The sequence below is a fragment of the Lampris incognitus genome, chromosome 3 (assembly GCF_029633865.1).
Source record: "Lampris incognitus isolate fLamInc1 chromosome 3, fLamInc1.hap2, whole genome shotgun sequence".
NCBI classification, from domain to species: domain Eukaryota; kingdom Metazoa; phylum Chordata; class Actinopteri; order Lampriformes; family Lampridae; genus Lampris; species Lampris incognitus.
In genome coordinates, this window is record NC_079213.1 from 103,100,152 (window position 1) to 103,121,692 (window position 21,541).

The 21,541-nt window shown below is 45.7% G+C and overlaps 1 protein-coding gene across 1 annotated transcript in view; it reads left to right on the plus strand.

Moving 5' to 3' along the window:
* Positions 1-13,643, plus strand: part of rnf220b (ring finger protein 220b) — a 60,522-nt gene extending 46,879 nt beyond the window's left edge. The window contains exons 3-15 of the mRNA XM_056277704.1: positions 2,705-2,747; positions 2,873-2,965; positions 3,819-3,861; positions 5,294-5,383; positions 7,105-7,148; positions 7,577-7,661; positions 8,769-8,865; positions 9,661-9,720; positions 9,873-9,931; positions 10,121-10,211; positions 10,918-11,026; positions 13,394-13,468; positions 13,572-13,643. Coding sequence (XP_056133679.1) covers positions 2,705-2,747; positions 2,873-2,965; positions 3,819-3,861; positions 5,294-5,383; positions 7,105-7,148; positions 7,577-7,661; positions 8,769-8,865; positions 9,661-9,720; positions 9,873-9,931; positions 10,121-10,211; positions 10,918-11,026; positions 13,394-13,468; positions 13,572-13,643 — 961 coding nt within the window. The remainder of the gene's footprint in view (positions 1-2,704; positions 2,748-2,872; positions 2,966-3,818; positions 3,862-5,293; positions 5,384-7,104; positions 7,149-7,576; positions 7,662-8,768; positions 8,866-9,660; positions 9,721-9,872; positions 9,932-10,120; positions 10,212-10,917; positions 11,027-13,393; positions 13,469-13,571) is intronic.
* The last annotated feature ends 7,898 nt before the right edge of the window (positions 13,644-21,541 follow it).

Consider the following 21,541-nt stretch of genomic DNA (forward strand, 5'->3'; position numbering starts at 1 on the left):
CACCTGAATCCAGTGCAACCCGGGTACACGTCAAGTCACCTCACGTCAACTCACACTTGTTTGCATGACCCTCAAATCCAGTTGCAGTCTTTACATTCCCAGTTAAAGAGGGGTAGAAGGGCACCCGGATAGCATGGTGGTCTATTTCGTTGCCTACAACACAGGGATCACTGGTTCGAATCCCCATGTTACCTCCGGCTTGATCAGGCATCCCTGCGGGCACGATTGGCTGTGTCTGTGGGTGGGAAGCCGGATGTGGGTGTGTCCTGGTCGCTGCACTAGCACCTCCTCTGGTGGTCGGGGCACCTGTTGAGGGGGGAGGGGGAACTGGGGGGAATAGCGTGATCCTCCCACGCACTACGTCCCCCTGGTGAATCTCCTCACTGTAAGGTGAAAAGAAGCGGCTGGCGACTCCACATGTATCAGAGGAGGCATGTGGTAGTCTGCAGCCCTCCCCGGATCAGCAGAAAGGGTGGAGCAGCGACCAGGACAGCTCGGAAGAGTGGGTTAATTAGCCAAGTACAACTGGGGAGAAAAGGGGGGGGGGAGCTAGATACAGTAGACCGGTGGTTTTCCAGCTGTGGGTCGCTGGATATCCACAGTAAACACATTTTGTTTGGAGACAGAGAAAAAAAAGTACATCTAGTTTTTTTTTGTGTGATGAAATATCTTTTTTTATTTAGATAAGGAGAGAAAACATTAATTTTATTGTATTTTTGAGTCAGTGAAAACAATGCAATGAATTGTGTATTGCAGAACACCGCGTTAACATTCCTTATTCTGTTTCATTAATGACGGCACACTGAAAATGGGAATACTGCGTGGATGACTAATCGAGAATGGACTTTTAATCGTCTGGCTTCTTCACACATACTGAGAATTTATTGCTTATTTTACGACAATAAATATGTGGTGGGTCCCGGGTCAAAAAGCATCTCCACAGGCGGGACGGGACAAGAAGAAGTTTGGGAACCCCTGAAACAGACGACAGTAAACGACACATTAAATCCTCAGGCCCTCGACACCCGACAGCTGTCTTCTCGTCTTCCCGTGTGCTTTTTTTTTTTTTTTGCACCGTGTGCCGAGTGTGCACCTTTTAAACATGGGCGGCCCCAGCGGGAATAAACCCAGACACATTAAAGTTCAGGTTTTTCGCTGATATCTGAGGAAAGTTTCCACCACACATGTGATGGAAGTGGAGGTGATGCTGACATGGAAACACACAGGGGACATAACAACACTGTGGAGGAGGGGTCTGAGGGTATCTAGTAGAAATCAATCTTGGAGTATTTGTATGCCGGGGAATACGAATCTTTGTACAAAAATTAAACCAACAAGGAAAAATATCCATCCATCCATCCATTATCCGAACCGCTTATCCTGTTCTCAGGGTCGTGGGAATGCTGGAGCCTATCTCAGCAGTCATTGGGTGGCAGGCAGGCGGGGAGACACTCTGGACAGGCCACCATTCCATCACTGGGCCCACACACACAAGCACACACACACACACACAAATTCATACCTAGGGACAATTTAGTACAGCTGATTCACCTGACCTACATGTCTTTGGACTGTGGGAGGAAACCCACGCAGACTCGGGGAGAACATGCAAACTCCACACAGGATGACCCGGGACAACCCCCCAAGGTTGGACTACCCCGGGGCTCGAACCCAGTACCTTCTTGCTGTGAGGCGACCGTGCTAACCACTGTGCCACCATGCCGCCCCCAATGGAGCATCTATGCAATAAAACATCAGTGGATGCACACTGAATATTCACTATCAGGCCACCATTAGCATCCTGGTCTAGCGTCATCTTCCTCATGTCTTAATCTTCCTCCTCCTCCATTATCAACATTGCGTTGTAGTTTCTTTCTCCAAGCAGACCCTCTCAAAATTTTGTATATTTTATATTTCTTTTGTATATTTTTCTCCATTTTTTTTGCGTCCCATTTTTTTTTTTATTGTGTTTGATTGGCTGATAAACCGACTTGACAGCTACTGTGTCCTGACGGACCCCCGTATCCAGTGGTCTCTCCCGTCTTCTCCGACACCTGAGTGCGCTGCTTACAAGCTGCCTCATTGTTCTCTACATATTTCATATAGCATCCTCTGGCCTCGGGGCGACAAATCCTATAGCAGGCAAATAATGTCCCCCTAATGGCCGCTTCCAGCCTTTTACACGAGCAGGCACGTGTGCACAAAGACACACACACACACACACACACTAAAAAGAGGCACCCACACTGATTTACAGGTGCAGTCAGACACACACACACACACACACACACACACACACACACACACACACACACACACACACACACACACACACACACACACACACATTACCTGCTGGTTAGACCAGAAGAATGATTTTTCCAATAAAGACATTACACTCCAAATCTGCTTAACGACCGCGCCGTGGACAGTAATGGTTTCAAATTGAACTTGGCCCCTGGGGATAAGACTGTGTGTATGTGTGTGTGTGTGTGTGTGTGTGTGTCCATGACAGATCAGAGTCGAGGTAAAATAAGGCATCATCACACAGACATAAAAACACACACATTTGTGTGTGCATGTGGCAGAGGTCCTATGTGTGTGTGTGTGTGTGTGTGTGTGTGTGTGTGTGTGTGTGTGTGTGTGTGTGACTGTTGAAGATGAGCTCACATGTGAACACCTTTTCTCTCCCTCTTGTGTACAGTGCCACGCCGGTGCAGCGGGACCACCTCATAGGGACCCCCAAGGTAAATAACAGTGAAGACGAGGTCTCGGGTGTGATAACACACTGTCTGCTCATCTTGCCACTTCATTCAGCCTTTTGTTTTTGACTCCGACTCTCTTTTCTTTTCTCTGTTCTTCTTTTCTTCAGTCGCTCTCTCTCTCGCTACACATAAAACGTGAAGGGGGTTCTCCCAGCTCCCCACCCCACCCCGCCGAGGATGTCCAGTCAGACAGATACCAGGTAGGACGGACACACACGAGTCAGAATGAACATGTAAATACAGCAAGCACCCTCTGTACATGAGTGACATCCTCTGGGAAACCAGGAGGTATTAAAACAGAAACAAACGGACGGATACCCCGGATATTTATTTGGAAAACAGACATCACATCGGAGTTAGTCTGGAAAGATAATTTTCAAAAGTTTTGTTTGAGTTATTTTATTTTCAGTTTAATTCAACACTCGATTACAATTTAACTTTAAGCTCTAAAATCAAAATCCTGGTCACTTTTGTAGAAGATCATTTGTCTTAACCTTTCTAACGGAGTATAAATGTCATGACTACATGTAAGAGCAAGGCTCTTTTGTAAAAAAAAATAAATATAGTAATTAAACAGCCGTCAGTGATGTTTGAGCAGTCCTCATACACTGAGCAAGCTCCCACGTGTTCAACATGAAGACCCTCATGAGCAACGTAGCCCATCACACACGAGAGTGACCCATGTGGTACCACACTCACTCTTCACTGGATTTGACACCCCACCCAAAACACACACACACACACACACACACACACACACACACACACACATCTTTGAAATGAAATGAGATGGTGATTTCTCAAAATGTTGTCATATTTCTGGATATTTCCGTAAGACATCATCTACTGGATGATGATGATTGTTGGTCTTCATGATGAGCAGATGGAGGTGCAGCCACGTCAGTATGAGATGTGCACATGCTAAATGTCCTGCTGCCATCTACTGGGTCGCTGGTTAGGATGAAGGATGAGGGTAAATGCCAGAGAGAGAACAAATGGAGAATAAATAAAGCACGGCTCAGTGAATCTCCTAAACCCTCTTGTACTTCACAGACCTTTCTCCGCGTGAGGGCCAACAGACATACGAGACTGAATGGTATGTTGACATGCACGGACTCCACTTCCTGTTCTCCACCTGTCGCTGGTCTGATTGTCTGCTGTTTTGTTTACCTTCATATCATATTGTGTGTTCTTGTGGATTTTTATCAAGAGCTTTGGAGAGCAAGTGTAGCTGAAAACACAGGAGCAGGAAACACAGTTAAGGTTGCACATGAATTAAGGAAAGAGAAAAGAGAGAGAGTGAGCGATAGAGAGGGAGAGAGCGAGTGAGAAGGAGAGAGGGAAAGAGAGTGAGAGAGCGCGAGCAAGAGGGGGAGAGAGCGAGAGAGGGAGCAAACGAGAGAGGGAGAGAAAGAGAGTGCGCGAGAGAGGGAGAGAATGATTGAGAGAGAGAGAGCGAGTGAGAGGGCGCACGAGAGAGCACGAGAACGAGAGAGAGGGAGCAAGAGAGGAGTGTGGACAGACACAATTGGCCATGTCTGTGGGTGGGAAGCCAGATGTGAGTATGTGTCCTGGTCACTGCACTAGCGCCTCCTCTGGTCAGTTGGGGCGCCTGTTCGGAGGGGAGGGGGAACTGGGGGGAATAGCGTGATCCTCCCACACACTACTTCCCCCTGGTGAAACTCCTCACTGTCAGGTGAAAAGAAGCGGCTGGTGACTCCACATGTATCGGAGGAGGCATGTGGTAGTCTGCAGCCCTCCCTGGATCGGCAGAGGGGGTGGAGCAGCGACCGGGACGGCTTGGAAGAGTGGGGTAATTGGCTGGATGCAATTGGGGGGAAAAAGGGGGGGGAATCCCCCCCACACAAAAAAAGAACTATAAACATGCTAATAGGTTGTTAGGACACTAATTATGATAACCTATAGTGATGGTTATAAAACACATCATAATGTTTTAGAAATATGTAATGGTAGTGACTTATGGAGTATGTCTATAGTGTCTATAACACCTGGGACCTATAGGACCGTATGGGTCTATGGATGTAAAGCTTTATGAATCCCTTCTCATGCATGGTTATGAATAGAGCTCTATAATACATTATGAAAAACTGGTTCACTTTATTCAATATGCACAAAAGTGGTTCACAAAGCTGTACGACCATAGACTCATAATGTCAGATAAATGCACTTACAATGTATTATAAAGATGTACTTCATAGATAATGTATTATAAAGATGTGCTTCATAGCAAGTGTTAGCACATTTGCTTTACTAGGATGACACATTATGAGTAGATATGTAATTCTTTTCCATTATTCACAAAACCTCTTCTATTCAGAAAGTAAGAAGTCAGATTTGCAGTAATAACCTCCAGTGGTTTTGCTTTGCTCACACTGAACCCACCAGCATCACCTCCTCCGTCTACTTTACCCCAGACAGAGAGGCATTGCCCCCTTGCCCTGACCTAGCGCCCCCACGAGCAGAGGAGTTATTAACTTTTCAACTTTGACCTCTTGATATGTTAACAGTCGATGACCTCTGCTGGTGCAGGTGCTACGTCAAATCTGCCCCATTACGCCCCCACAGCGCAGGAGCCCATCTAGACTGCCTCCAAGCTGGTAAGACCCGCCGGCTGGCACTTTTCATTGCTGCACTCACTTTTCTATCAAACTCTTTCTGTGGGAGTCCCTGGATCTGAACCCAAGTTTGTCCGATAACAAACTCAGAGTTGGCCTGTTTGACTAAAGACCAAACACCTGGGATAATAACAGCATGGTGTTTAAAAAGCTGCCACCTGGGGCGTCCGGGTGACATGGCGGTCTGTTCCATTGCCTACCAACATGGGGATCGGCAGTTCGAATCCCAGTGTTACCTCCGGCTTGGTCGGGCGTCCCTACAGACACAATTTGTCGTGTCTGCAGGTGGGAAGCTGGATGTGGGTATGTGTCCTGGTCGCTGCACTAGCGCCTCCTCTCGTCGGCTGGGGCGCTTGTTCGGGCGGGGAGGGGGAACTGGTGGGAATAACGTGATCCTCCCACATGCTACGTCCCCCTGGTGAAACTCCTCGCTGTCAGGTGAAAAGAAGCGGCTGGCGACTCCACATGTGTCGGAGGAGGCATGTGGTAGTCTGCAGCCCTCCCCGGATCGGCAGAGGGGGTGGAGCAGCAACCGGGTCGGCTCGGAAGAGTGGGGTAATTGGCCGAATACAACTGGGGAGAAGGGGGGGGGGGCTGCCACCTGACGGTAAACAAACTATACCATCTGCGGTCTTTTCTGAGACATGACGTCAAACATGCTGTAAATACACTGCTCTAAGTCTGTGCTGAAGTCAGCTGACCCTGTAGACATCGTCCTACGTTATTATCTGCCCGCTTGGCGGCTCGTAGCGGACTCTTCAGACTGCCGGCCCTGTCGGGCTCTGTTAGCCTTTACTGGGGCTTATAACAGGACAGCATAATGAGCTTCTAAACACGTCCTGGAGTATAGGAGCAAAGGTGGAGAAAGAAGAGAAGGGGAGGAGGTCTATTCTGTTGGTTAATCAACCCCCACTTTCCCCCCCCCCCCCACTTTCTTTCCCTTTCTGTCTGTGTGATGAGGTCTTCCTCATCTATGACCGTCTCTTTAACCCTCATTACAGTTGCCAGGACAATAGAGTGCGGGGGTCACGGCTGCCACCTTCCTGCCCCCACTCTCTCTTTCCCACACACACACACACACACACCCATCTCCTCCAGAGCCCCACTGTCATGCAGCAGGGGAATTAGAGGGGTCCTAAAACTTAATGTCCCCTTATGCGATCTGCAGTCAGTCAGGGCACAGTGGGAGCCGCACTGCAGTCGGTGTTCTGCCGTGTTAACTTTTATATCTCTGTGTTTAGGGGGGGGGGGTGAGATCAGGGTGTGTGAGATGGACAGGGATAGTGTATGTGTGTGTGTATGTGTGTATGGGTGGGGGTTAATGTATTTAACCTCGTGTCAGAAAGAGGGTTAAAACAGCATCATGTGTTCTCTGTCTCCTGGCTTCCCATACGTTCATATTCTTGATGTTGTTTCAGAACGTGGGGACTCCTGTTTGCTGGAGTTACACAAGGACACAATAATGTCATCTGCAAAGAGCTTGTAGCTGTTGTTGATATTGTGCAAAGCATTTGAAGCAAGTGTATATATTAAAGTAGTCGTAAAAACTAATAACATGAATGCCACATGCTCATCTTATTTTCGTCTTATGACAAATATATACACTTGCATTGTTATACGGTCATTATAGAAAGTGATTTTTAATTTTTTCGAGTCGAGTTTGCATATTTCTCTTAACACTATCTCTGTTTGTCTGTCCTCAGCCAGGATTGGCAAGCTGAAGAGGAGGAAGCCGGGGGAGGGCCAGGTATGTCCTATGAAATCCAGGTCTACAGAATTTTTCAGCAGTTTTCACTAAAAAAAAAAAAGACAAGCTGATATCTGTCCTGCAGAGAAGTGTTTTTTACAGCATGTGAGGTCTGGCCATAACATGTCGCTGTCAGACTTGAGAGTAAGAAACGGTCTGGTTTCCTCTTTGCTGCCATTTCGAACGCTTGTCGCTGTGTGCTCGCTTTACATCAGGATCACTGTCTGTGTGTGTGTGTGTGTGTGTGTGTGTGTGTGTGTGTCCATGTGCAAAGACCAGAGGTCTGCACTGCCGGTTCACAGCTATGAAAACACAACAGCAGAGACATGCCCAGAGGCTGTCGCAGGCATATGGACCTATTCACCGAGACAGTGAAATACTCTGTGTGTGTGTGTGTGTGTGTGTGTGTGTGTGTGTGTGTGTGTTAGGAGGGCTCTGTGGACCTGGTGTCATTGGATGAGTGGAATGAGAGACGAAGGATACAGATGACATCTCTACTTGGGGGGTTTAAAGGTAAGCAAAACCTATAATTTTGTGTGTTGATTTGTGTGTGTGTGTGTGCGTGCAGAACTGCAAATGCGTACTTGCTTTTTGTACGCGTGAGACACTGAGGTTTCAGTGTGTGTGTGATCTGTGCTCAGCGGAGGGTGTTTGATGCGACTGAGCAGCAGTTGAAAAATCACTGAACTTTTCAGTCCCGATCACGGCGTAACAAGCGTGCCTGCGAGGTTAGTTGAAAAAATGACGGCTTCTGACCTGCGAATACATCAGACACAGAGAGTGACAGAGAGAGGGAGCGCCGGGGGGGAGGGGGGGTGAGCATGACACCAATCCCAAATTCACCTTTCCATGATCGCAGAGATGGCAACAAAAAAAAAAGGAAAGAAAAAAAATCTGCATGTCCAGGCGTGCCATTGTACTGGCGACCTTAACAACTCAACGGCTATTAATGTGGGACCGAAACTGAAACCCCGATATCTTTTCCTAACGTCACTTATTACTTTAACCATCATACATTGTGTATTAAAAAAATAAAAATAAATATATATATATATATATATGTTATCCATCCATCCATTATCCAAACCGCTTATCCTGCTCTCTCAGGGTGGCTGAGGACGATTCCCCCTGGCAGCCGAGCATCGATCATTAGTATATATATATATATATACCAAGTATAGAATTTAGAATTCGGTTTCTCAATTTTTGTCTTTTTGAAAGAGTTCCCCTCGTTGACCTTCTCTCAAATTATTTTTTTTCTCGTCAGACACTCATTTAGAAACAGCCAATCAGATCAGATCATCAAAGTACGAAACCCCGCCTACCCTTACCACTTGCTTGTACTAGTTATATTCATGATTCATAATTATATTCATAATTATATTCATGAGCTGACTCAAAGGTCAGCTCATGAATATAATTGAGCAATAGACCACTCACTCCCTCACAGTTCTTGAGAAAGTTGAGGATTAAGGCATAAAAAACACAATATTAGTAATTTACATAAAGAACTGTTGCTGAATGTGTTATTATGCAGTGATGGAGGTTTTCAGACAGGAAAAGTGGAGTCTGATCGCTGCTTTGCTGATGGGACTTTAACATAACGGCGTGTCTGCTTAGGGGCGGTGTTGGTGAGCACCACGTCTAAGGAGGGCCGGGACAGCGATGCAGACCTGGACGTGGATGGAGACGATACTCTGGAATACGGGCGAGCCCAGTATCCTTTAACCCAGACACACCTCAGCCTTTCACTTCCCACCTGTACTGAGGATGAGCTGGTTCTCCGAACACAGTCTGAACCAGAGCCGCTGCTTCTCTTGTAGCACACATTCAAAATCTGGTTAGAGCGAAAGAATAATTTTATTTTGTTTGTGTTTTTTTTCTTTTTAATAGTTTTAGGAGTAGTGTCAGTCATATTTATTTGCGTTGCTTGTTGTGGGTTTGAGAAATGTAGTCTAATAATAATGGATGTGAAAAGACAGTGAGTCGTCTGAAGGGACCAAACGTTAAGAGCAAGGGGATTCTGTCAGCACAGAGAACACATGGGGAGTTAGGTTAGAAAAGTTTAGTGCCGCGCCGCCATGTCTTTTCATTCATACAGACAAAGAATCTGTTTAAATCCCAACCAAGATGAGGGAAAATCATGCATTTAAATATGCATAAATATATTTATAAATATAAATTAAAATAATTAAAGTATATAAAAAATGTCTCTTGCCTCAAGAAAGTTGCCTTTCAATGAATAATAATTAACTCATTAGAAACTGAATAAACCAAAATAAAACTTTCATACAAACTTCTTAACGTTCGGGCGATGTCATACCTTAAACATATCAATAGTTGTCTCTGTAGATTACCCATATATTTCGTTTTATTCATATATAAATAAATATTTTTTATCATGATAACTATATATCTATATATATGTGTGTGTATATCTCTCTATATATATATATATATACACACACATAGATACACACAGTGGCTTTCCTGTTTCCTGAGCTTCCCTCAGATACACAGAGACGGATGTGATCCCGTGTTCAGCAGAGAGCTCCAGACAGACAGCAGTGAAGTATGTCCGACACTTTATGGCATCGCTGTTTTACTATTTTTATCTGAACTCGTATGTGGAATCAAACTAAACTATGGGTTGACTGCATGCTATCGACCATATATTACATGCTTATTTTAAACTTTATATGTATGTTTTATTCTGCTTTGCAGCAGCAGCACGTTGCCTGACTCCAGAGTCGACCTCAATCACTCAAAATGGCCGAATGAAGGTGTGCTGGGCAAATACCAAATTGATAAATACTTAAATAATTAATCTAAATTTATTTTATTTGTTGAGCTCAAAAAAAGAAATAAAAGAAATTACTTCTTGGATTTCAGTGTGAACATAAGCAACAAGGATTTCTATATCGAAATATAAAATGTGTAAATAGCATCTCTGCGGGTCATTTTTTTCCCAGGAAGTCCATCAACCAGCAGTGCCGACGGTAGCAAAGCGGACAGCAGGATAGCCGGTGTGCCCCAGACTTGTAAAAACACGGAGATAGAGATGTAAGTTTGAGTGATGCATCACAGCAGTCCCACAGCTGTACTGTATGTCTGCACACTGGGAAAAGGCACGGGTCACTTTCTGAAATTTAACAAGAAACTACCGACGTCCTCATCGTTTTGTTAGCGCTCCTGTTTCTGTCACTCGCTGAACAAGAGAGAGAGAGGGAGAGAGACCTGTCAGCTGTGTGTTATGACTGACCACCAGACCTGTTGTAGTCGGTGTGTATCATATGGGTATAGAGGCTACCTCCTCCTGCTGCCGCTAGTGTGGAACACAATACTAAATCACTGTGATGACATCATCAATCAGGCTGATCGGCGCAGATGCATGCACTGTACACACATTTCATCACACTTAATGCATTGTATCCCGTCTGCTGCGCCTCACACCTCACGTTAGCACATATCTTATATACTGTGAGTGTGTGTGTCTGGCTGTGAGGACACTGACACCTGCACACACACACACACACACACAGCTCTCTCACTGCCCTCTCCTCCTCCTCTGCTTATGATAAATGAGACAGTGAATGGAGGCAATTTGATTGCTGCTAAATTTCACGCTCACTGTCCATGTTGGCCAGCGAATAATTTAATCTGTCTTCGATTTATAAATGACTCTCCAGTGTCTGCCTAACTGATGCCCTCCCCCCATCTCCCTTCGTGTTACTCTCCGTGCATGTGTGTTGTGTGTGTGTGTGTGCAGGGTCTCGGAGGACTCTTCCCTGACAACTCTAGATGTGCTTAAAGTGCGGATACGGGATTTAGAGAAACAGCTGTCCAAAGGAGACAGATTTAAATGCCTCATCTGCATGGTGAGTATGCCGGAATCAGATTCACGCACCAGGAATACGACTTGATGCATTGCTGAGTTTGACACTTGGACTTAAACACAATGTTTAAACAATGCATTTTAGAAATTTGTGTTTCTTTGTAGAAATCCCTGCATAGACGGGTCGTGGATTTTATGACACGCTTATTCTAAGGGGAGGCCATGTCGTCAGCATATATATTTTTTAAATCTACCCACGTATTAGCATATGTAATTAGTGTTGGTCAAAAATGAAACACAGTTAGGATATTAAAGGCCCGCAAAGACAAAATAAAATGTTTTTTTATTCTGTCCTTCTCAGATATCACCAAACATCTGTCTGTATGAATCACTTTCAAGTACTGGATATGCTGCTGCCTTTAATTGTTCCAGAAATCACTGTCAAGTTAAAAACAGAATCCACTTTTTGACATGAAACGGAAAAAAACACGCCAAAAACTGAAGAGGCGCAAACAAACCCTGACGGATAAAATCATCAAATGAACGCCACTAGTTTAACGTAGCGTCATGCCGCCATCTAGTGGACGCTTGAAGAAGAGCGCAGGCAGGGTGGAGAAGAGTGTCAGGAGTGATTTGCAACAGAAGGGTACCAGCAAGAGTTAAAGGGAAGGTTTACAAGATGGATGTGAGACCAGCTATGTTATATGGTTTGGAGACAGTGGTACTGACGAAAAGACAGGAGGTGGCAGAGTTGAAGATGTTAAGGTTTTCACTGGGAGTGACGAGGAAGGACAGGATTAGGAACGAGTATATTAGAGAGACAGCTCAGGTTGGACAGTTTGGAGACAAAGCAAGAGAGGCAAGATTGAGATGGTCTGGACATGTGGTTAATACGGACTAATATGATAGTTAATACTGAATAATACGAGTTAATATTGAATAATACGACAGTTAATACTGAATAATATGATAGTTAATACTGAATAATACGAGTTAATACTGAATAATATGATAGTTAATACTGAATAATACGAGTTAATACTGAATAATATGATAGTTAATACTGAATAATACGATAGTTAATACTGAATAATATGACCTTCTGTCAGCAGTGCCGATAATGGATATATGTACACTACCGTTCAAAAGTTTGGGATCACCCAAACAATTTTGTGTTTTCCATGAAAAGTCACACTTATTCACCACCATATGTTGTGAAATGAATAGAAAATAGAGTCAAGACATTGACAAGGTTAGAAATAATGATTTGTATTTGAAATAAGATTTTTTTTACATCAAACTTTGCTTTCGTCAAAGAATCCTCCATTTGCAGCAATTACAGCATTGCAGACCTTTGGCATTCTAGCTGTTAATTTGTTGAGGTAATCTGGAGAAATTGCACCCCACGCTTCCAGAAGCAGCTCCCACAAGTTGGATTGGTTGGATGGGCACTTCTTTGAGCAGATTGAGTTTCTGGAGCATCACATTTGTGGGGTCAATTAAACGCTCAAAATGGCCAGAAAAAGAGAACTTTCATCTGAAACTCGACAGTCTATTCTTGTTCTTAGAAATGAAGGCTATTCCATGCGAGAAATTGCTAAGAAATTGAAGATTTCCTACACCGGTGTGTACTACTCCCTTCAGAGGACAGCACAAACAGGCTCTAACCAGAGTAGAAAAAGAAGTGGGAGGCCGCGTTGCACAACTGAGCAAGAAGATAAGTACATTAGAGTCTCTAGTTTGAGAAACAGACGCCTCACAGGTCCCCAACTGGCATCTTCATTAAATAGTACCTGTTAGAGCCTGTTTGTGCTGTCCTCTGAAGGGAGTAGTACACACCGGTGTAGGAAATCTTCAATTTCTTAGCAATTTCTCGCATGGAATAGCCTTCATTTCTAAGAACAAGAATAGACTGTCGAGTTTCAGATGAAAGTTCTCTTTTTCTGGCCATTTTGAGCGTTTAATTGACCCCACAAATGTGATGCTCCAGAAACTCAATCTGCTCAAAGAAGTGCCCATCCAACCAATCCAACTTGTGGGAGCTGCTTCTGGAAGCGTGGGGTGCAATTTCTCCAGATTACCTCAACAAATTAACAGCTAGAATGCCAAAGGTCTGCAATGCTGTAATTGCTGCAAATGGAGGATTCTTTGACGAAAGCAAAGTTTGATGTAAAAAAAATCTTATTTCAAATACAAATCATTATTTCTAACCTTGTCAATGTCTTGACTCTATTTTCTATTCATTTCACAACATATGGTGGTGAATAAGTGTGACTTTTCATGGAAAACACGAAATTGTTTGGGTGATCCCAAACTTTTGAACGGTAGTGTATATCCGAGAAAAAGTCATGGGATGTGTCCTTGAAAGGTCCCTAACCAGAGTGGGAAACCTTTCCTTCTTTCCATTCAGGACACATACACAACCCCCCTCACCTCCATCCAGTGCTGGCATGTCCACTGCGAGGAGTGTTGGCTTCGAACGCTGGTAAACCATCACGCATGGCGAGGCATCCATTTGAACAGATAATAGCAATACTCAGCCCAGTGCACGTGAACTGAATTCAACTTTCCTCCTTCTTTTTTTTTAGGGAGCCAAGAAGTTGTGTCCGCAGTGCAACACCATCACCTCACCCGGAGACCTGAGGCGGGTCTATCTGTGACACGGCCAATCACAACACCCGAGGGGTGGGGCCTCTGCTGTTTTTAACCAATCAGGGGTGGACTTGAGGGCAGCTGGCCTGTCATAGATTCCCCACCCGATTATCATCACCCTTGCACCTTCCTCAACCTAGTCAGCAACAACAACACCCCCCACCCCACCCCACTGACCCATGACAGGAACAATCCACAGCAAGTGTGACTGGCCCACGTGACCCTTGACCTTTCCAAAATGGAGCTCTATGTATGTGGTATTCACTGTCCTTTATGCTGCATCAGACAGATTTCAATAAACATCTGTAACTAAACTTCCAGCGAGAGCTCAGGCACTGAAAAAAGTGATGTTTTGGGACAATATTTATCAGTTTTGTAACCTTTTATCTGTTTTTTGAAGGAAAAAAAACTAAACCACATGCAAAGCACATGTACATAGTTGTGTGTGAGTGAGTGTGTGTGTGTGGACTAGTTGAATAACCTGACTGTAATTACTGTACATAGTCATGTCTTTTATTAGGCCATTTGTTTGTTTAGTTGCTGTAAGTAGCAGAACAGTAGACACACGAAGTTAATCACGTCTTTGTCATCAGTGTGTTTCTTTGTAAAGGGTCATTTAATCTAATTTCAATTAATGTTACTACAATAAAACTTGTGTTCAAAAGCCGGGGCGTCAGGAGATTGAATGGAGAAACATGTAAATCTAAACGAATGAGAACGCGGCTGTAAATCTAAAACACGACTTGGCGTGGCTCCTATCAGAAACATATTTTTTTCTCCCTAATTGTACATGGCCAATTACTCCACTCTTCCAAGCCGTCCCAATCACTGCTCCACCCCCTCTGCTGATCCGGGGAGGGCTGCAGACTACCACATGCCTCCTCTGATACATGTGGAGTCGCCAGCCGCTTCTCTTCACCTGACAGTGAGGAGTTTCACCAGGGGGATGTAGCGCGTGGGAGGACCACGCTACTCCCCCCCCCCCCAACCAGGCGCCCCAACCGACTAGAGGAGGCGCTGGTGAAGCGACCAGGACCCTGGTCTTAAAGATCTTGGTCTAGGAGTTAGATAGCACCTCCAGCAGTGGCAGGAGGAGAAGGAGCGTCTCCATATTTATCTAAAGGAACTCCTCTGTCAGAATGAGATGCCCCAGAGCGAGTATCTCCTCAAATCTGAGGGAGCTAAGGCTGCTCGTTCTGCCAAGGAGGACATGGAGCGAGAAAAGGAGCCGATGTCTTTGTCCTGGACAAAGACATGCTCCTGCAGCAGGTGGAGGCCCTGCAGAGGTATGGTGCCCTGCAGAGAGATGCCACCTAGAAGGGGGAAGACATCCTCACCTGATGAAGAGGAGGAGACCAGGGCAGGAGCGCCATCCTCTGTTAAAGAGGAGGAAAGAATCTTTAACAGTCCAGACCCTATGGAAGAATACTGTTTAAGAGGTTTATTCCTTATTGAAACATCCTTGCCTGATGGGGAGGAGACGGAGGCCGAGGGAGGACATGAGGTCACGTGCAAGAAGGGCCGTCTGCGTCGCTTCTTTGGGAGGCTGAGGAGGATTTTTTGACGCTGTTCCCAAATTGACAAAGATCTGTCTTAAAAGAGCCCTTCTGTCTTCAACCCCGCTGCCCAACGGCCAACAACGGCTTAAAAAAAGTGACCTGTCTCATTTTTTTCATTGTGTTCTCGTTATGTCATTTATGATACTCAAAACATTACAGGGACATAAGCGTAGCGCGAGAGATCAGCGTGACGTCACAACAACAAACACCCTTCTTCCGGGTGGCTGGCTTCGCGGAGTGCAACGCTTACACAACACAGAAGGCAGAGTCGAAGCGCGTCTGTAGCAAGGGCTCTGTAAGGGTTGTCCCATGTGCGCATGAAATAAAGAGCACAATAAAGTAATTTTGAGTGCAGATTAAATTAAACTATTGTTTTTGTGTTCATTTTATCTTCAACTTGCTGTGAATAACGTGTGTAAACATCAATACAAACGTTTGTTGGATCATGCTCTCTAGCCTAGCTAACGTTGTTTGTGTTGGAGCCTCGTCCAACGGTAGGACATTCAGCTCAAACCGGTCTCGAGGCATAATATGCCTACGTGCCGTCTCGAGACACATCTCTCGAGACATTTGTCCACCTCTGGACGTTTTGCTCCTAACGGACATTTGGGACATTTTTGGGTCGCCTAGCTGAATGAGAAGGTACGTGTAACGGGGGCAGTCCTATGCTGTTCTATGCTGGTCAGCCTGCTGCACGCCCGTCACTCTCATCAGTAGCTCTGCGTTGTGTTCTAGTTGGGTGGGGCCCCAGGTGTTGTGGGGGGCCCTCAGTCTCTCATCATCATCATCATGATCAAGGAAGGAGGGGGGGGGGCACACAGGACTCTATTTGGCCCACCTTGCCATTTATTTTGGTTTCAAACCCTTCGACAAACGTCCAGTCCTCCAGTGGGAGCGGTGTTTCTTACGGACGTGGGGGTCGAAGTTCAACGACTGCCCGGACTTCACTCGTGTGCATTAGAAGGAGAAACCGTCCACGGGACTCCGATGTAAGAAATGATAAACAAGTATTTTATCCCACAGCTTGCAGTATCTTCTTACAGGGATACCCAAGGTTACGTTCTCCTCAACCAGCAAAACTGTGCTACGCTAAGAAACACGCGTGGCTCGGCTCGATCGCTGCTTGAGACTCCTCCCACAAAACAAAAATGGCCTCTCCCGCGTTCCCTCTTCCGTGTACCCACAAGACCTCTCTCTTAAAGCGACAGTACATGTATATGACGGTCGTTGTAAAACATACATAAAAGTAAATAATGACATAAAATAAAATGTAGTAAACACAAATAACAGCACACAGACAGGATTTGGTGATATTTCATACTCAAACAAAATAAAATAAAAACAATTTTAACCTGGTTACATACGGAAGTGTTCGCGACTAATTAATTAATAATTCTGTTGAAACAAAAACGAAGCAGTAGGCCTGGCAATAGAAAGCTGAGCGTTTCATGAACAACAGTATATTGTAGCGAACCCGTATCGCCCTGTGGTTGCGTTGTCCCCCGAATTCGCTACAATATATTGTGTTCATTAGTAATGACGCGATCGGGGATTTACGTTACTTTGGCTGATGTAAAATGTGGTTAAGGTTAGCTGGCCAGGCGGGGTTTGGGGGAACTCAACTGACGTCTGGGTAATGTAACGCCGGGTGCCACAACAATGGATCTTGCACACCAGGGTTTATGTTGGGGATAATAGGCGCATGTGTTTGATTATTAGGCTATAGCCTACCTCTTCTGTGAACCTAACCAGGTATCTATTTTCTACAAAGCCTATCCTACATAGCCTGAGTCTAGCCCACCATTAATCTCCCACTACACTGTAATGATCTGTGCCCTCTGGCTATGTTAACTTATAACATTAATAAAGCAAGGACGACTTATCTCGTGCTGGGTGTTTATTCACAGACCGGATTCCGACTGACGTTGTTACGTACATCACGTGACTTTGTTGTGACGCTACGGAAAGCCGTAAGGGACATTAGCAAATCAAATATTACTAGCAAATATTACATCTCCCTTTTTCTGAAAAGTGCTGGTTTCTCTGCAGAGATACAGACCACGTTGAGCACGTTTATAAGCGAAAAAAATCTTAATAAGAAAGAATATGAAAGCGGAACTCTTATATAACTGGACTGCAACAAAGTAGCGTAAAACATTTCCTTCACTGTCTAAATGTGACACCGTAATAACATTTCATCTTTTTTTCCATTTCATTACTGGTAACTGCAAACAGCAGGTAGGTACACAAGGTAAGTGAACGCTGTAAATATTTCTTTTCAAAACATAGCAGGTATAGTACAGGTTGGTGTAAAATTCTCTCTTTTTTTAACATTCATAAGTCAAGGATTTGTCTTGGTTTGATCGTGCGACCTGACCTCGTGGTGTAACCAGGCTGTGTGTCTGGTTGTCGCTGATTGCTCGTGTCTGGAGGTTCAGCATGCTCTTGCTGATGGGCTTGTGTGTTGTTGTTAGCGCTGGTAACAGTCAACTGTGAAGTGTGTGTGTGTGTAGTGTGAGTGTTCACTCTGCTTTGTCGCAGGTGTTGACGGTTGCGTTGGTAGATCTGACCTTCTTTGGTTTGGATGTGGTAGCTCCTGTCTGTGTTCGCTGGTCTTTCCACAGTTGCAGGTCTCCAGGATCCATCCTCCTGCCGGAAGCGGATTGGTGTGCCTGCGGGCAGGTGGGGCAGAGGTTTGGCTGTTCGGTTGTAGTATGCCTGCTGGCGCTGTTGACATACCTCTCTCCTTTTGTGAACATCCTCCTGACTGGCGATCTGTGGCTGCAGGTGTTTTGCTGTTGATGGGAGAATGGACCGCAGCCTCCGACTCATCAGTAGCCGTGCCGGTGATTTCAGGTTGTCCACCGGTGTGTTGCAATACTCCAGTAAGCTCATGAAGGGGTCTTTGTTCTCAGCTTTGGCTTTTTCCAGGATACGTTTGGCCGTCTGGACAGTCTTCTCGAAGAGGCCGTTGCTCTGTGGGTAGTGGGGGCTTGTGGTGGTGTGTGAGAAACCCCATGTCTGTGAGAACTTTTGGATGCATCCACTTGGAGTCGCAGCTCTTTCTGCGGGTCGAAATATGAGAGTACTGGACCTGGGTGCTGTGTAATGAGATTCTTCATCTCTTGGAACGCCTTGTCGTGGACTGCATCCCACACAAACTCACTGTCCTGTTTCAGAAGCTGTCTGAGGGGTGAGTTTATCTGTGAGAGGTGTGGAGCGAATCTGGCGAGGTAGTTGATCATGCCGAGGACTGTCTCCAGCTCTGCTTTGTTCTGTGGGGGTTGCATGTCCTTGACCGCCTTCACCTTGTGTGGGTCTGGTTTGATGCCTTCGTGTGAGAGCGTGTGGCCGAAGTAGGTTACCTCGGACACGCATATGTGACACTTGTCGGGGTTGAGCCTCACCCCTCGCTCCCTTGTGCGCTTCAGCATCGCTCTGAGACGCTGGTCATGTTCCTCTTTAGTCTTGCCGAACACTAGTATGTCGTCCACTATGGCCGTCACACCGTCCAATCCTTCATATGTTTCATCCACGCGTCTCTGGAACTCGTCTTGAGCGGACACGATTCCGAATGGCAGTCTGAGGAAACGATACCTGCCAAACACTGTGTTAAATGTCGTCAACATTGAGGATTCAGTGCTCAGTTTGATGGCCCAATAGCCTGACCGCGCGTCTAACACGCTAAAGTACTCAGCTCCAGCAAGCTTTGTGGTGGCGTCCTCCAGCGTGGGGAGGGGGTAGTGAGGTCGTTGTATCACTTTGTTAAGAGCTCTGGGGTCTAAACACACTCTAAATTTGCCTGTCTTTGGCTTCTCAACAATGACGAGTGCGTTCACCCATTCTGTGGGTTCTGTTACCTTACAGATTATGCCGCCTTTCTCCATGCTGGCAAGCTCGTCCCTCAGTTTGCTGCGTAGGGCGATGGGGATTCTGCGTGGCGGGCAGACGACCGGCGTTGCATCTGGTGTGACGCGGAAGGTGCACTCGCCTGGGAACTCTCCTATTCCCTGGAAAACATCTGCATACTCATCCATTATGCTCTGTGATGTGACATTGTTTTCCTCGCTCACAGCCATCACTATTTTTACCAAGTTTAGGTCACGGCATGTTTTCATTGCCATGACTGGTGGGGCGTTTGTGTCAATGACGTAAAAGTCCAGCATCATTGCATTGTCTCTGTACTTACATTTGAGTTTGCATGTGCCTTTCACGCTCAGCGCGCCTCCTCCATATTCAGTGAGTCTGTGTATTGCTGGTTTCAGTGTCACATTTTTGAACAGCGCCTGGAACAGGTTGGTGGGAATAGTATTGGCCTGTGCCCCAGTGTCTAGTTTAAACTTTACCTTCTGTGGAGGTGTGCCAATTCCAACCTCTACGTAAGCCTGCTCGTTGCTTTTTCCGTTGTTCTCTATTGAGACGCAGTCTATGTACAGCTCTGTCTGTTCTCCCACAGCGGTGCTCTCCACTGTAATGTTGGCGAAGTACAGTTCGTCCTGCTCTCTGTCAGTGGTGTACTCTTCTGGGTTCTCTCCGACGGCATGTACTGTGCCGCGGTAGTACTTTGTCTGTCCCTGGGAGCTAGACTTGCATACTTTAGCAAAATGATTGAGCTTCTTGCATTTAATGCATTGTTTACCCTTAGCTGGGCAAGTGGCTTTAGCGCCGTGTAGCCCTCCACAATAGCTACACGCCCTAGTGGCGGTGCTAACGTGACCTTCCCTTTGTCTGAAGTTAGCGTTAGCTGCGTTGGGTGTGTTCGGTTTGTAAGTCTTTCTGCCTATTGCGTGCACCGTTTCATGTGTGCTGCCCTGGCCCATAAACTTTAGCTGTTGCTTTGCTAGCTCGTGTGAGCGGGCTACATCTATGGCTTTTTCTAGCGTTAGCTCAGCTCCCTGGCTCAGTAGCTTTTCTCTCACTCTGGGTGAGTTGGTGGCAAACACGATGCGGTCCCTGACCATCTCGTCGGCATTTGGGTAGGCACAGTCTTTGACTAGGAGCTTTAGCTCAGTTACGAATCGTTCGAAGGATTCACTCTCTCCCTGCATCTTTTCATGAAATGTATATCTGGCATAAATCGGGTTTGCTTTGGGGGTGATGTACTCAGTGTACTTATCGTAGTACGTTTCTAGCTTCTTGGCTTGTTCTCCGCTGAGTGTCCAAGTGTTGTGCACATTGCGCCCTTTTTCCCCTATCCAGAGCAGGAGGTAGCTGCATTTCTCCTCTTCGTTCTTCCCGCGCAGGGGGCCCTTGAACATTAGCTCCGTTGTTTGTCGAAATCGTCTCCATGCTTCAGGTAAGTTCGCCGATTCCCAGTCCATCCGTGGAGCTGGAACGCCGTACGAATCCATATTGGGTATTTAAACTCCGCTACTCTGACACCATGTAATGATCTGTGCCCCCTGGCTAAGTTAACTTATAACATTAATAAAGCAAGGACGACTTCTCTCGTGCTGGGTGTTTATTCACCGACCGGATTCCGACTGACGTTGTTACGTACATCACGTGACTTTGTTGTGGCGCTACGTAAGGGACATTAGCAAATCAAATATTACTAGCAAATATTACATACACAACGATGTTAATTTTTACCTGTGTAACCGGTCATTTTCTTGCCCGGTGCGAGATTCGAAACGGGGTGTGCTGCACCACAAGGCGACATCACTAACCGCTCGGCCAAAGGGTCAGACCCGTTAGCTAGCGGCTAACGTGTCTTATTAGTAGTTTACACCTGTAATAAAATGTCTCCCACAAATCCGGTCATGAATGGATGGTTTCCATCCTCCTCCCAGTTCAGCACAAGTAAGTCCTCCTGGCAATGTCACTACCTTTGTAACGTCAGCAGTGCTCTTCGTCCGTTTTACCCTCTGTACCCACAGACTTCGCCGGGTAGATTTTGATTTCTCTGATGGAAAACGGAAAAAAGCCTAAAAACTTGTTTGCCGGGGTACATTTGGTATTACAGCCCCACACACAGCACGATTTCGGCATTTTGAAAATGAATTTGTCTGATCAACTGGTGCTAGCTAACCGTTATGTACGCTAGCTACTAGCACTACCCAGCTACTAGACTCCACCCGGAAGTAGCTTGGCGCTCCTTGTTTACAAACATTCTGATCTCCTTGTGTGTAACTTGTATGAAGTCTGTGTGTACATTCATAATACTTTTGATTAAATATGTAGTATATGTGTAGAATGTTAGCGATGGAAATAAACAACAAATGTAGGCGATGTATCTTCAGGATCGTAGCTTAAATTTTATTTTATGGTGTTAGTCAGCTGTTATGTTCACTACTAAACGTGAGATATTCTTGGCTCGGTGGCCCTGCATTACTAAGGACTCCCTT